The 14,990-nt window shown below is 51.4% G+C and overlaps 3 protein-coding genes across 3 annotated transcripts in view; all 3 read right to left on the minus strand.

Annotated features, from left to right (window-relative positions):
* Positions 1-2,972: 2,972 nt before the first annotated feature.
* On the minus strand, positions 2,973-6,313 carry Klk10 (kallikrein related peptidase 10). The gene is made up of 5 exons (XM_028785775.1): positions 6,223-6,313; positions 5,059-5,242; positions 4,294-4,568; positions 3,539-3,672; positions 2,973-3,125 (listed from the first exon to the last, which is right to left on the minus strand). Exons 1-5 carry the CDS (start codon positions 6,311-6,313, stop codon positions 2,973-2,975), a joined length of 837 nt encoding a protein of 278 aa, XP_028641608.1.
* Positions 6,314-8,572: 2,259 nt separating this feature from the next.
* Klk11 (kallikrein related peptidase 11) lies at positions 8,573-13,083 on the minus strand. The gene is made up of 6 exons (XM_028785776.1): positions 12,890-13,083; positions 11,161-11,235; positions 10,669-10,825; positions 9,948-10,213; positions 9,343-9,479; positions 8,573-9,043 (listed from the first exon to the last, which is right to left on the minus strand). Exons 1-6 carry the CDS (start codon positions 12,933-12,935, stop codon positions 8,891-8,893), a joined length of 834 nt encoding a protein of 277 aa, XP_028641609.1. The 5' UTR covers positions 12,936-13,083; the 3' UTR covers positions 8,573-8,890.
* Positions 13,084-14,241: 1,158 nt separating this feature from the next.
* Klk12 (kallikrein related peptidase 12) overlaps positions 14,242-14,990 on the minus strand; it is a 5,107-nt gene continuing 4,358 nt past the window's right edge. The window contains exon 5 of the mRNA XM_028785777.1: positions 14,242-14,585. Within this exon, the coding sequence (XP_028641610.1) occupies positions 14,430-14,585 (156 nt within the window). The 3' untranslated portion in view covers positions 14,242-14,429. The remainder of the gene's footprint in view (positions 14,586-14,990) is intronic.

The raw sequence follows: 14,990 nt of genomic DNA on the forward strand, positions 1-14,990 counted from the left end.
TCTCGAGTTCCAGGGCCCCAAGGGAGGCAGAACGTGTATCAGGTGACCCAAAGGTTCAGTTTCTGCCAGGACAGGAAGAACTGGTGTTGGGTGGACCCAGAAATGAGACCTAGTGGAAGGGGGAGAGGAAATGGTTAAAAGACCCTTCTGGAAGGTTAGGAGGAATAGAGGATCTGATTTTCCCATCAGTCCTAGGGGTGGGCTGGGGGTGAGGCAGGAAAGGAAAATGTTGGAAGAGAGATCGTTTGCTCCAAAGACTAGCTAAAGCGTCTCACTAGCTGAGACTCAGGGATTCTAGCACAGTTAACCATATTGAGTTTTTGTTTGTTTTAGTTTTTGTTGCTAAGAGCCGTGGTGTTTATCGATTGTTTCAAAGTCATGTGTATTTGTACATGTCTGTAGATGGGTACACGGATGTAAGTGCAGGTTCCCTGAGGAAGCCTGAGGCATCTGACTGCTTGTGTGCTGAGAACCAAACTCAGGTTCCTCTGTAGGAGCAGTACACACTCTTAACCACTGAGCCATCTCTCCAGCTGTCCTGGCTGGTTTTGTGTCAAGTCAACACAAACTAGAGTCATCATAGAGGAAGGAGCCTCAGTTGAGGGAACGTCTCCATGAGATACAATTGTAAGGTATTTTCTTTATTAGTCATTGATGAGGAGGGCCCAGCTCATTGTAGGTGGTGCTATCCCTGGGGTGGTGGTCCTGGGTTCTATAAGAAAGCAAGCTGAGCAAGCCGTGGAAGAAAGCTAGGCAGCAGCACCCCTCCATGGCCTCTGCATCAGCTCCTGACTCCAGCCAGGTTCCTGCCCTATCTGAGCTCCTGTCCTGACTTCCTCCGATGATGAACAGTGTTATGTTAGCATAAGCCAAGTAAAACCTCTTCTCCCCAACTTGCTTTTTGGTCATGGTATTTCATTGCACCAATAGAAATTCTAACTAAGACATCAGCCCATATTTTAAATATTTGGAATTTTATGTATTTTTGTTTTGCCTGCATGTATATGCCCCACATGAGTACCTGGAGACCAGAAGAAAATATCAGAGCCCCTGCAACTGGAATTACAGCTGGTTGTGAGCTGCCATGTGGATGCTAGGAGTTAATTCCAGGGCCCCTGGAAGAGCAGCCCACACTCTTAACTGCCGAGCCATCTCTCCAGAACTTTCTCCCCTCCTTCCTTTCTTAATGTCTTTTTAACATTTGTTTATTTTGTGTGTATTCCTGCACATGCATGCCACAGTGTATGTGTGGTGGTCAGAGAACAATTTGCAGTGTCTGCTCTGTCCCTCCATCTGTGTGACCCAGGGACTGAGTCCAATATTTGCCTCTCTCCTCTCCTAAGAATTTTCTGGGTCCCTCAGAGACGAGACTGTTAACTGTCAACATTGTAGGTAACTACCTTCCCAAGTCCTCCTGATTTGGAGTTGCAGCGTCTCTTTTGTGGTCTCACCAGATGCCCCCAGAAGCCACCCTATGATCTCACGTAGATATAATGGCATAATTATATTGATATAACTAGAATCCATATGATGCTAACTTTGAACCTCATTGAAAAGCCCATTCTGAATATTGTGAAAGCCAGATTCTTCTCTGAGGAGTCCACACTCCTGGGATAGGTGAGGTGGCTCAAGTGGATAAAATTACACGCTGGTAAGCCTACAACCTGAGTTTGATCCCTGGGATTCACAGTGGAAGGAGAGAACGGACTCTCACAAATTGTTCTCTGATACACACACACACACACACACACACACACACCTGTGTGCACTTGAACAAATAGATATGTAAATATAATAATAAAAAGAAGGCCATGTCCATGCTTTTAGATGTGTCTTGCTTTCTTCCAACGTGCCTCTCTTTCTTTTAACCCTCATGCTTAAAATCCATGTTAGAAATTTCTTGCAATAAACTCCAACTTGGGAAAGCAAGATGGCTCAGCAGGTGAAGGCGCCGCCAAGCCTGACATCCTGGATGGAGTCCCTAGAATGGAAGGACTGGCTCCTGGGGTGTCTGTCCTCTGACATCCATGCATGTGTTCACATTCATGCACGTGAATAAATATATACTTCTGTAAACTAAGAAGATCTGTAAAGATTGCTCAGTGGGTAAAGATGTTCACCATTGAACCAGATGACTTGAGTTCAGACTCTGGGACCCACATGATTAGAAAAGAAGAACCAACTGCTTTTGATCTCCACACATGTCCCATGCTGTGTACGTGCATGCATGCACATACACAAAATAAATGTGATTTTAAAAAACAACAACAAACCAAAAGCCTCCAACTCTACTGAACAGTGTATCATCATGAAATCCAGTTTTACTGGAACTGAGGTCCTTAAAACATGAAAGGACTCTGAGGGTGCTCTGGGTGGCAGTGTGGAGCCAGACTCTTCCTTGCTGCTGGCATATGAAGGCTGCCCTCTGTGCACTCACTGCATCTGATCCCAGACAGAGGCACACACACTGGAGGTCAGATTGGGTAGTGTTTAATCATCGATTCATGCACGTGAATAGATATATGCTTTTGTGTTCGTGTCTCTGTGATAATTACTGTGATAATTACCATGAAAACACACACACACACACACACACACACACACACACACACACGTTCCATTCCATCATGGTCTCCATACAATTTATGTAAGAGGTAGACAGTTCATTGTCCCCATTTTTCAAACAAGGAAACCAAGGCTCAGAGAGAGTACCAAGCTTATACCAGTCATACAGAGGAGGGGGGTAGAAGAAGCCAGGTTGAATGACAGATAACTTCTCTTAGAGACTTGGGGACTGCCAGCTTCCTTGAGGTACTAGAACTTTCTCAGCCACCATTTTCTGCATTTGTGGGCAGAGAACAGGAGTGGGCAGGGGGTGAGAGAAGATGATATATTCTCAGAGGTGTGGGCGGGCATGAGAGGAGGAGGGAGGTGGGCAGATGGGATGGGGGTGACCTTTCATGAGAAACTGGTCATTTGGAACGCATGACTCTTCGGATCCAGGTGATGTACTTGCAGACCTTGGTGTAGACAGCTGGGTGCTGGGTAGCACCACATGGGTAAATGCCCCATGAGAGGACGCCATGCAGGGTGTTGTCACACACTAGGGGGCCACCAGAGTCACCCTGAGGATGGGAGGAAGGAGATACCATGAAATGAGAGCTGTCACTGTCTGGAAGGCTATTGTTGGGTTAGGATACAAAAGATACTGGGATGGGCCTGGAAGGATGTTAGAAGTTGGAGTGGTAAGGGGATACAGACAGAGGTGATGTTGGCATGGGGGTCAAGTTGGGAGGTGACAATGGAAATACAATGGGTTTGCAGCTGGAACTTGCTCATCCAAAGTGAGAAGACTGAGCGGGATCAAGAGATAGGGGTTGGCAGGGTGGAAAACAGATTGAGGAAGTGGGTTGAGAAAGGGGGTAAAGGGCAGGGAGGGGTGTGGACTGGGGAGGAAGGGAGAGAAGGCATAGACAGCTCTTTCAGTGTCTTCTGCCCCCGCCACAGGAGACAGACTTGTTTGCTGACCTGCCCTTACCTGGCAAGAGTCTTGGTTTCTGTCCTGCCCAGCACAGATCATGTTGTTGGTGATCACACCTGGGTAGAAGGTCTCACACTGCTTCTGACTGAGGACAGTTACCCTGGAACAGCTCAGGCTCCTGTTGTACTTCACTGAGAACAGGCCAGTCACACAGGGATCAGTTAGTCTTCTCTTCCAGACCCCAGAGTCTAACTCCAAGCCTTCTTCCTGCATGCCCAGGAAACCTAACCCCATCTCTCCACCCTTAGGCACAGAAATTCATACCCTTGTACTCCTTCCTAGGCCTCCTCCCTCAGACCCAGGGTGTCAGGCCCAGCCTCTTCTCTCAGACCTAGGGGTCTAGATCCTAGCCTTCTCTTCAAATCCAGATGTCAGATCTCAGTCCTCTTCCCCCAACATGGGAGTCTAGCCACAGCCTTCCTCTCTTAAACCCAGCGGACCAGGCCCAGCTCAATGACCTCGAATCTAGGTGTCTAGACTTCAGCCCTCTTTCCCAGATCCAGGGCTATAGACTCCACCCCTCTACTCTCGGATCCGTGAATCCAACCCCAGCCCCTTGGTCCAGTTCGTATTCTAGCCTCCTCCCTCGGACCTAGACATCCAGGCTCCAGTTATCCTCCCTCAGATCTAGGGTCTAACTCTCATTTAGCCCTTCCCCCTTAGGGCCCAGGAACCCAGGTCACAGGGTCCTCCCCTAAACCCAGGAGTCCAGCCCTCCTCCCTAAAGTACACTCTTGCAGCCCAGCTCTTGCCTCTTCGAGTGGCTGTGGTCCCCCAGCCTGAGACCTGGCACTCCTGCCCTGGTTGAGCACAGTGGTAGGGCAGTTGCACAGGATGCACGTTGGATGTCAGCTTCACAGGACTGCTCAGTTTCAGCATCATGAGGTCGTGTTCATCTGAGCGGTGTGGCAGGATGGGGCCTGAGCAAGGCTTGTACATGGGGTGGAAAACAGGGGGATTCGTGGCCCGCAGTTGCTCCTTCTGGAAAAGCAGCAGGTGGTCATCCCCAATTCGAGCCCTCAGTGGCCTAGGGAAGGAAGAGAAGAGAGATGGAGGCAACGCCTTCGTGGAGACAGAGCCTGATCTCAGTTCTTGGGTCAGAAGGTGGGGAAGTGAAGTGGGCTCCTGAGATCAGAGGGCCTGGGAGAGGAGATGGGGCTGGTCCCCTGGGACTGAGGGAAGAGGCTGAGACTGAAATCCTGGGTCTGAGGGAAGAGAGTAAGAGTTTAAGGGTTGAAGACTGAGGGTTGGTATGCCCACCCCTCCTTTCTTCATTTCACCCGGTCGTTTCTCCCTGTGTCACAGGCATATGAGGAAACTACAGGTCTTAAACACTGACTTCTGTGGACAGGCACGAATTGCTCACAGCGCCCTGCCCTGGCGCTGCAGCTTGGATCCTGCCTCTTTTGTAGGATGGCTGACACCCCTACACTGACCAAAGCTGGATGAATGCCTGGGCCCCATTCTCCCCCCCACCCCCCCACCCCCCATCCTTTGCTACCTGAGTCGTTCCTTACTTCTTTCTCCAGCAATTTGCGACCGTGAGCACCCAGTTCTGGTCCACGAGGACACCCCCGCATTGGAACTGGAGGTTATGGAAGAGGGAGACCTGCCAGGGATGAGAGTCACGCGCGCACAGGGCACCGGAGGCCTCGAGGTTCAGGCGCGTGTCGTTTCCCGGGAGCACCAGAGCCTGAGCCGCTGGATAGAGGAACAAGGGAATCAGGTCTTGCCCGGCGGGGTCTGGGTTCCGGGTTAGTGCAGCACTTCACAGGATTGGCCTCTAGAGGGCGCAGCTGAGTTGTGAGCCGTGGGAAAATTAGAGAACTCTGCGAACCAGTTGCTGAGGCGTGAAAGGGCAAGAGGAGTTAGACTGGAATGGGACTAAGACACCCCAAAGCTGAGACTGGAGTGGGAGTCGGATGACGGGTGAGGCAATGTGCAGGAAAGGCAGGGATCTAACCTACTGGGCTGTGACCAGATGCGAGCCTAGGCAGAGAACTGTGCAGAGGGAGTGTGGTAGGTAAGAGGTGAACAGGGGGGACAAAGGGGCAGAGACACAGTGGAGCAGTAAGAAGCAAAGACCAGAATGCAACTAGGCGGTAAAGGAAACAGTCAACAAGGTGGAGGCAGTATGGAGCAGGAAACAGGACATACAGTGGGGCAATGAGGAACAGGAGACAGGAACTCAATGCAGCAGTGACAAGGAGACAGGAGAAGGAACAGGAGACAGACAGCAAGAGATGGGGCCAGAACTCCGAGAAGCGCTAGACAAATGGGAAAGGATATGCAAGAGGGAAGGGCAGGTCTAGTCCAAGGACGGCAAGGTGCTCCAACACTGCACAGCAGGTTAGGGATACTGTAGCACCTTCTTTAGGAAGAAGCAGGGATGCAATGGGTCTGCAAGGGGTGAGGAGAAGGCATGCAAGGCTGGAAGAGGCAAAGAGGCAAGGCAGGAGAGGCAGAAAGGTGGAGAAGCTGATGAAGCGAAGGGGCTGGCTTCTCTAACAGTTGGGCGCGGCATCTGGGGACAGAGCCTACCCGAGGGTGGATCCTGCTTGGGATGTCTATGTAGGTGCCAGGCCCCCAGGAAGGCGAACTGGCTGCGGTTGCAGTGGCTATATTCCCTCCACCTCCGGTCCTGGCCCTTCCCTCATGTCGCCCCCGGGCCCCAGGCTCACCCCAGAGTTGCACCACCAGTAGCGGCGGCAGAAGCTTCATCAGGGACGAGGAGCCAGAGGCAGTGGAGAGGTGAAGAAGCGGGACCCTCATAGCTGATACCTGGCTTGCAGAGGCTGGAGTGGAGGCCTAAAACAGATGCTCGGTCAAGACCCCCTGCCTCAGCACACCTGAGCCATTTCAGTGGGGCCCACTCCACAGGCCCCCAGGACTCCAGTCCTCGCTCCTCTAGAGGAGAGCGATTTATGCACCCAGTCTTTCTTGGCCACCAGCCACTCTGCACTCCAGGTCCACACTCCTTCATGGGTGGGTGGGAGTCCTGCTCAGAGCCGTGGGAACCTCTACCTAACTTCAGAGCTGAGGGACTTCCCCATGCTGCAGGAAAATCAGGGCTATGAAAGAGTTCCTGCCTGTTGCCTGAGGGTCTCCACCCATCCTCTCACCATCCACCTTAATAGGGTGGGGTGCATCCCTCTTCACCTGGGAGTCTCCAGTAAGAAGAAAGGAGGAGACTCAGAAGTGTCTCTTGCCCTGCAGTGTGGGCTGCAAACAATCTTCTGACCAGGGACCCCTGGCCAGACCTTCCCTTTTAACCCTCAAGATCCCGGAAGTTTACCCCCACCTCTCCCCTTAGGGATTCACTCCCTCTCTTTCCCTCTCCCTAATTATAACGTGGGTGGGGCTGGCATTCAACCAGGGCCCCAGATTCCTGCTCTGGGAGGGGCCCTGGAATACAGGCTTCTGTCAGTGACAAGAATACCTTTTGGAGCTGGCTTTCTTGGGGGTTCCCCGTGCCCTGTTCTGAGAAGTGTTCCCAAGTGTGGTGGAAAGATGGGGGGATTGCATCTTCTGGGAGCTTGGGGTGATGAGATGGTGAGCAACGGCAAGGGGTAGTTGAGAGGGGGAGAGGTATGTGCTGACAGGTGCCAGAATGCGGAAGAAGAAGGAGGTGGGCAGAGTTCAAGTAGGCAGAAGGAAAGAGTGGGAAGGACACAGACAAACTCACAAGTGTCTAAACCAAGAAACAGTAGGCTCCTTGTGTTTCAGCATGTGCTTAGAGGGTGGGGGTGGGAAGCTACAGCTTTGCACTAAGCCTGTGTATGAGCATCTCGTACCCTCCCTGTGTGTCTTCAGGTGACACGAGCTAATGAATCACGTCAAGGGACAGGCCACATCACCTTGGCTGACACCCTCATTTTGGGTGAGGAATGGGAGGCTCGGAGAGGGCTGTGACTCATAAGAGGTCACACAGCAAGCAAGTCCATGGAACAACTAGAGACAGTTCTCTCTAGTTCCAGCGATCTCTCTCCAAGAGCTGAACAGAACGTCTGTGTTATCTGAGGCATCTTGTCTGTCGAGAACTGTGTTAACTTTAGAAGTTGCTTGCCTCAACCTTGTTCAGATTTTTGCTACAGTTGATTATATTAGACCAGCCACCAGCTACTCGGAGCTACAGAGCATTCAAAATGTGTTAAAGGTGACAGGAATTTCCTTTCTGCTTTTGTGTCCTTTGACTTCATGTTGGCTAGCAGAGACCAGCCGGCACTGACCTCAGGGGATGAATCTGGCAGTTGGAAAATGAGGGTAGCCTCCTTTACTACCCCTTACTCCATGCGATAGGATGCACTCGCTGCAGTCACACTTTTGCATGTGCAGTTTCTCATGTAGAGAGATGGACTGAGTGAGTTCTTTCTGCCTGGCCAACAATATGTCTTGGTGGGTAAGGGTGCTTGTCCACACAACCTGTGTTTGATCCTTGGACCCCACATGATGAAAGAACCAACTCTTGCAATTTGCTCTCTGACTTCCACATGTGCACCATGGCATGGGCCTCCCTACCCACCCCTAAAAAAATGAATGAGCGAATAAATGGAAAACAAAACTAAACTAAAAATTTTTTAAATGTAACATAAACGGAAAATGAACCAAGCTTTAATGGGACATCGCATTGATGGCTAAGAGTCATCTATGATGATTTTAAATCCCAGAGTCTTTCAGGTCAGCTGAGAGCATGTGTCTTCATCTGTCTGTGCCCACTTTCATGTCTGCAAAGTGGATAGAAAAATAGGACCAATCTCCTCTGGGCTTGTGAGCATTCAATAACATTTAAAAGATCTTGGGGGAGGGGTAGAGAGATGCTCAGCCATTCAGAGGACCTGCTGCTCTTGCTGAGGACCAGAGTCTGGTTCCCAGCACAAAGATGGTGGGGGATCTGATGCCCTCCTCTGGACTCCTCAGACACCAGGCAGGCATATGGCGGACAAACAAATATGCAGGCAAATTCTCATACACTTACGGCATTTAAACACCCTCAGGATCAGGATTAATATGCAGTCGGCACTCACAGAATAATTTATCACTTAACAAATATTTATTGGAACCCTGGAATATGCCAGGGACTGTCTTCTAAGCTGGGAACAAAACAACAAAAACCAACCAAACAAACAAAACCAGTGATGATCATATCCAGAGTCACAATTTAGTTCAAGTCAGGATTTGGTTCCAGGCCGCAAGTCGATCATTAAGTTAGAGCATCCCTACACTATCCTCATGGTAGGTCAAAGAGAGTACATGCAAGGGTCCCGCTGAGGACTTCTTAGGGCAGAATGAAGAGAAGTCAAAGCATTAAGAAGAGGTTGGAGGGGCTGGGTGGTGGGAAGCAGGTCCCCTCTAATTGTTCTTCATAACCTCGTGGATCCAGTCAAAGTATTTGCAGACTTTTGTATAGACACCAGGCTTTCTGGTGACCGCACACGGGTCCTGACCCCAGGAGATGATGCCTTGAAGAGATTGGTTACAGACCAGAGGGCCTCCAGAGTCACCCTGGCACGAGAGGAGACACAACCTGTTAGAGTCAAGTGAGGTGCTCGGGACAGGGTGAGTACAGTGGTGAGGGCGGAGAGCAGGTGAAGGAAGAGGTTGATGGTGAGACAGTGAGAGGCTGGGAGGTGAAGGTGGGATTCTGGGTGAGAATATAGATGGAATTAGGGTCCAGAGGTTCTTCATGGGTGGCGGAGTTGGAAATGTGAGTAAGCATGGGGAGACAGGGGAGGATATGGTTGTGGTCAGGGCTGGGGGTGTCAGTAAAGATGTAGCTGGAGACCCAGCCCCTGCCTGCTGACCTGACAGGAGTCCTTGCCCTCTTTCCGAACACTGGCGCACAGCATGGTGTCTGTGATGTTGCCCGGGTAGGCCCTCTCACACTCCCTGTGTTCGATGATGGAGACGTTGGCACATCGCAAGGAATGAGGCAGGCGCACTGTGGGGACAGCAGTGAAGGTATGAGCAGCGATCATCTGGTTTTTTAGCACCTGGGACAACCCTTGCCCTTACCCAGAAGAATGCTATCAGTAAATTCTTCCCACTGCTTGCTCCCTATGTGTCACCTCTGACCCCACTGTGGTAGGTGGACACGATTATTCTTTTTAGGAAAAAAAAACCAAACTTCAGAGAGGTAAAGCTACCTGCTTTAGATCCCACAACTAGATTTGGGAATCACACCTGTCTCACACCTCTCTCACACCTCTCTCACACCTGTCTCAGTCCTGAGGCCCAAAAGTGAGTCTCTCAGAATTTCTCACCTTCCTTTTAGCTCATCCCTCTCCCGATAGCCCCAGGTAACCATGCCACTTGAGTGACTCTGATCTTTCTCTCTGAAGATTGATCTGGTCTCCCTTCCCCACATCCCGTCTCCCACCCTGATCATGTTTCCCTCAGGAGCCCCTACACTGGGGGCTGGACGTGGTGCCCCATCCAGAAATGAGGCAGCTGGTGCCTGCAGTGACGCAGAGTGGGGACAGGGTGAGTGGTTGCACAGCTTGGGTAATGACGGCTGGAGACGACATCTTCACAAGCATTATGTCATTCCGGTGATCTTTGTTGGGGAGGCTGTTGTTGAAGCCGGGGTGGGGGAAGGACTGAGTGGCCATTCGTTTCTGTTCACAGCCATCTGTCTTCTCCAGATTGTGCTCCCCAAGAAGGACTATGTAATGGCTGAGGTAGGAAAGATGTGGTCAGAGGTGGAAAGGTAGGGGGACAGGGCAGGGGCGGGGAGGGAGAGATGATGAATAGTACCTTGCGAACACCCAGACCCGTCCAACCTCCACCGTAACTCACAGCTTCATCCTCATCCTGACTAAGGCCATCACCCATTCTAAGACCACCTCATTCCTTTATCATCAACCCCACTAGATCCTCACCACACACACCAAAGCCACTCCATCCCCCCTCCATCTTCAGACCAGCGAGACCTCAACCAGACACACGAATGCTATTTTACCCTCTCCAATCTTGATCATTCATGCTAACACCATACCATCCCCTGTCCCTTCACCCACTGCTGCCACCCTCACATGGTCTCTCTAGCCCCAGCCCCTCTCTCCATCCATCTCTCCATCTCCAGCCCCCTCCCAGCCCCGCCCCAGCCCCGCCCCAGCCCCCGCACCCACGGCTTGCGGCAGTGGGCTGCTGTCAGGAGCCATTTGGGAGCGATGAGGGTTGCCCCACAGAGAAGCCGCGACTTCTGAAAGAGAGCCACCTGCCATGGCTGGGAGTGAGGACTGCACTCATAACCCTTGATGATCCTGGTCTCTCCCCCTACATGCCCTGAAGGGGACAAAAGATGAGATACAAGACTAAGAGGAGGTAGGCTTGTAGAGGGACCCCAGAGATGAGAGTGGGAGGAGCAAAAGGGTAGGTATTTTCATTCCCAGCTGGCACGCGCTAGCACAAGACTATACTTCCAGGTCAGTAGTGGCTGTCTTAAGATTTTGAGGGGACCCAGCCCCCCTCATTCTTCCTGTTAGATCCACTTGATTATGCCTGGTATAGCTTAGACTAGTTCATGGGGGTGATCTCCAAGCAAGTGTCATCATAGTTGTAGGGAGAGACTTAGAAATAGGAGAGGGAGGCCCCACACTTCCCTCTAAGCCCCACTGTACCTGTTACCAGAGCAAGTGCAATGAATCGGAGAATCATCATGGCCTGGAGTAGGGCAGGACGGGCTCCAGGTTCCCCTGAGGACAAGGAGGGAGGCCTAATTACTTTAAGAGGCATTTGGAAGGGTGCCTTTTGGTTTTTCTTCTTTCCTTCACCTGTTGGATTTCTCTGCTTCTCTGACCCCCAGGGGAACCTTCTGATTCTCACACCAATCCCCAAACCTGTAAGAAAAGCCTTCTGCTTCTAGAGTGGCCTTGGGCAGAGACTTGGATCTAGGCTAGCAGCTTCCTGGATATGAGAACAACAAAGCTGCTGGGAGGGGCTTTGTTGGGCAAGGCTCCTGGCTTGCTCGGTGTGGTTTAAGCTGCCGGTGGAGAAGGAAGACCCCAGGAGAAATCTTAGAGAATATTTTTCTTCCTCCTTACAGGAGAACCTGGCTTGTTCCACAGTTGACAGCCTCACAAATGGGAGGACAAAGGGAAGGGGCTACCTACTAGGTAAGGACCTTATTTTTGATGTCCCAACGTGCAGAGTGTTAGGAACCTTTGAGGTCTGTCTACAACCAGTGAAGTCCTTCCTCCACCTTGCTGAACTTCTGTGAAGGACAGCTGGACGGGGCTAGGTGTGGTTGGCTAAGGGACAGCAGGTGCCTACAGCTGCCCTGACTGGCAGGGGTGGGAGAGAAGGGCAGGACTTAGCCACCAAAAGGGACAGAGGTCATTGAGTTTGGGGGCAGCAGTTTGGAGGTGAGAGATACAGAGAGAAGCTAAGTGTGGCTTCAAGTCCCTTTTCATTTTCCAAGGACAGATCAGAGGGGGAAATGAATCCTGGGACATAAGAGGTCTAGTTCCTAGGATGGCATTCTCATGGAATGGGTAGAGGTGGGGGTAGGGATGAGGGAATCTTCCCTTCTGTTCTGGATTCATTCCTGAGCTCTGGGTATGAGGACTAAAGGGTGCAGTTAGCAGCTGCAGCAGGCTGAGTCTAGGTGAAAAGGCAGGCAAGCAGGCAGGCAGCAGGCAGGGGGTTGGCCCCTGGAGGGGGTGGGAGCTGAGATGACTGGGCTCTAGTCCTGCCTTATTTCCCTGGGAGAGAGTTGTGTGGGGGCTCTTCCAAGGCAGCCTTGGGGTCAGGGAGCCAAGATGTCACCTGTCCGAGCCCCTTTCTTCCCTGTGGCCTCCTCTTTTTGTAGGCATACCCTTTTCTTTCCATCAGGCCTTCGAGTCTCAGCCCCCTCCCCACCCCTCTCTCTCCTCTGTGTGTGTGATTTTGGTCTCTTTACTCTAGGCTTCTGTCCCTGCTTGTCTTTGGATCCCTGTCCCCTCTTGTCTCAGCTTTTTGTCCTGTACCATCCCTTTCCAGGCCTCCCACTGTGCCTGTCTCTGTCTTCTCTCTAAGGTCTCCATCACCGGCTCTCCTCCTGTGGGCCTCTCCCTCCTCACAGCCTAGGCCCAGTAGCCCCCTTGACCTCCTTTGGGCCCTCCCTTCTCCTTTCCAAAAAGAGAAGGGGGGAATCTGGGGCGTTGCAGAGGTGGGGCTGCTTGCCAGGTGAAGGGGCAGGACAGGACAGTGGGGGAGGCAGGTCAGGGCCTGTGACAGCCATGGCTCAAGATAGGAGAGAGAAACCTCAGTGGGTGTGCCAGGAGCCCCAGGGCTCCTATGTGGGCCTCCTTTCTCTGCTGACCCTTCCCTGCCCCCCTGGTCTCCACTGTCTAGGCCTCCAGCACTTACTGGGTTCTGTAGATGATTTCCAGTCACTCTTCAGCCTCCTGGGCATCCTCACCAGATAGCTTCAGGTTCGAAGCCTCAGTTCTCCAGGCTTATGTTTTCATTTAGATCTTTCTTCCGTAGGCCTTCTTTGCCTTTCTCCCCTAACCAGATGTGGGGCGAGGCAGGGTAGGCCCAGGCTCTGCTGGCAGCCTACCGTGGCTTCAAACCTTACGGGCTCTGCCTCTTCCTACCCAGGTGACGTGAGACAGGTGACTCCACCCCAGGTAAGCTCAGTTCTCTACTCTGTGACATGGGGGTGCCGGCCCTGCCTTGGGGTGGAGTGGGGGATAAAATGTCAGGAGGGTGCTGGGAAAGGCTACCATCCTTGTGCTTTTGGGTCAGCACACCAGGTCCCCAGTACACCAGGTCCCCTCGTAGGCATTTTTTAACAAGGCCCTTTTTTTCTGCCTTCTGAAGAGAATGTGGAGACAGGACCAGTAGGGCAGGAATAGCCAACTGCTCTAGCTGGGTTGTTTCATCTCCAGACTCACCTTGGACCATGTCTGACACAATAAAACATACTGGCATCCCATAGCAGATAGAACAGATGAATATTGTGGTACAGTCAGGCATAACACACCACCCCCACTCTGGTCATTTATAAATGATTCATGAGAAGGCCAAAAGCTGGGGCTAGAGAAGTGGTTCAGCAGTTAAGAGGATGGGCTACTCCCTTTAGAGGACCTGGGTTCAATTCCCAGTGGTCACACAGTGGCTGACAACCATGTGTCACTTCAGTTCCAGGGGCTCCAAATCTCATGTCCTCTTCAGGCTTTCGTGGGCACTGCATATGTGTGGCTCAGAGCTGCATAGAACTGCATACGTGTGGCTCAGAGCTGCATACATGTGGCTCAGAGCTGCATAGAACTGCATACATGTGGCTCAGAACTGCATACGTGTGGCTCAGAGACACACATGTGGAAAATACCCATGTACAATAATAATAATAATAATAATAATAATAATAATAATAATAATAATAATTTTAAGGCCCAAAGCTTTATTTTAAAACATTCTCACTATGTAGCCCTGGCTAGCCTAGACCTCACTCTGTAGACAAGGTTGGCCTCAAACTCAGAAATCAGCCTGCCAAGTGCTGGGACTAAAGACCTCCACCATTACTCCTGAACTGATTATTTTTGCAAGAGGGTCTCATAAAACTCAGAATGGCATGGAACTCCTGGTCCCCCTCACCTCCCTCTTCAGAGTGCTGAAATCACAGACCTATGCAACCAAGTTTGGCAAAAACTCCCACCCTTTCTGGTTTCCTCCAGTCTTATACCGGATATTAAACAGACAGGGGCAGCCCCTTCCCTTGGTTGTATAACTTTTATTCCAGACAGTGGCACAGCCCCCACTCCACTGCCATAGGTATACTTGAGGTTTCAAGAGGTTCTAAGCTCACAAGAGTGGGAGCTTGGAGTGGCGAGGGAGGAGACATTGGTGCTCTGAGAGTCAGAGTGGTCCCTAAGCAGAGCTGCATGCAGACTGAGGGAGCCAATTAATTGTTCCTGATGACTCTTCTGATCCAGTCTATGTATTTGCAGACCTTGGTGTAGACCCCTGGAATGCCTTTTTGACCACAAGGCCCAACAGATCCCCAGGAAACCAGACCTTGAAGAACCCCTCCACACACCAAGGGACCTCCAGAGTCACCCTAAAAGACAGAAACGAAACTGAGATTTAAAGAAAGTGGCTCCAAGCCAGGGCCTGGGAGAAAGAAGCACAGGTTGCTCACAGGAAGAACATGATAACAGCTAACCAATAGGAAGGAAGATGCCACCCTGACTGGGGGTTCTGGCCAATAAGTGAAGAGAATGCTATCTTCTATGCCCAACCCCAGGAGAGGAGGGCTGGTCTAGAATAGAAGAGGAAATTGGATGGTCTCTGAACCCTATGATAGAGTGGCCTCCTTTAGTGTGCTCAAGAGATCAGGAACACAGTGTCACGTGTTAACACAGTCAGCTGATTTTGTGACCTTCTTCACCCAACCAATCTCTCCTCTCCTCTCCTCTCCTCTCCTCTCCTCTCCTCTCCTCTCCTCTCCTCTCCTCTCCTCTCC

This window comes from Grammomys surdaster, unplaced genomic scaffold (assembly GCF_004785775.1).
Source record: "Grammomys surdaster isolate TR1022 unplaced genomic scaffold, NIH_TR_1.0 125349, whole genome shotgun sequence".
Lineage (NCBI taxonomy): Eukaryota > Metazoa > Chordata > Mammalia > Rodentia > Muridae > Grammomys > Grammomys surdaster.

Excerpts from the sequence above, each read along its gene's own strand:
- Klk10 (XM_028785775.1), bottom strand. The coding sequence starts at position 6,313 with ATGAGGGTCCCGCTTCTTCACCTCTCCACTGCCTCTGGCTCCTCGTCC. Across the intron at positions 4,569-5,058 it reads GCAAATTGCTGGAGAAAGAA|GCCACTGAGGGCTCGAATTG; the intron begins GTAAGGAACGAC and ends TTCCTTCCCTAG. Across the intron at positions 3,673-4,293 it reads GACCACAGCCACTCGAAGAG|TGAAGTACAACAGGAGCCTG; the intron begins GCAAGAGCTGGG and ends GCCTGTTCTCAG.
- Klk11 (XM_028785776.1), bottom strand. The coding sequence starts at position 12,935 with ATGCCCAGGAGGCTGAAGAGTGACTGGAAATCATCTACAGAACCCA. Across the intron at positions 11,236-12,889 it reads GAAATCATCTACAGAACCCA|GGGAACCTGGAGCCCGTCCT; the intron begins GTAAGTGCTGGA and ends CCTTGTCCTCAG. Across the intron at positions 9,044-9,342 it reads AGGGCAAGGACTCCTGTCAG|GGTGACTCTGGAGGCCCTCT; the intron begins GTCAGCAGGCAG and ends CTCTCGTGCCAG.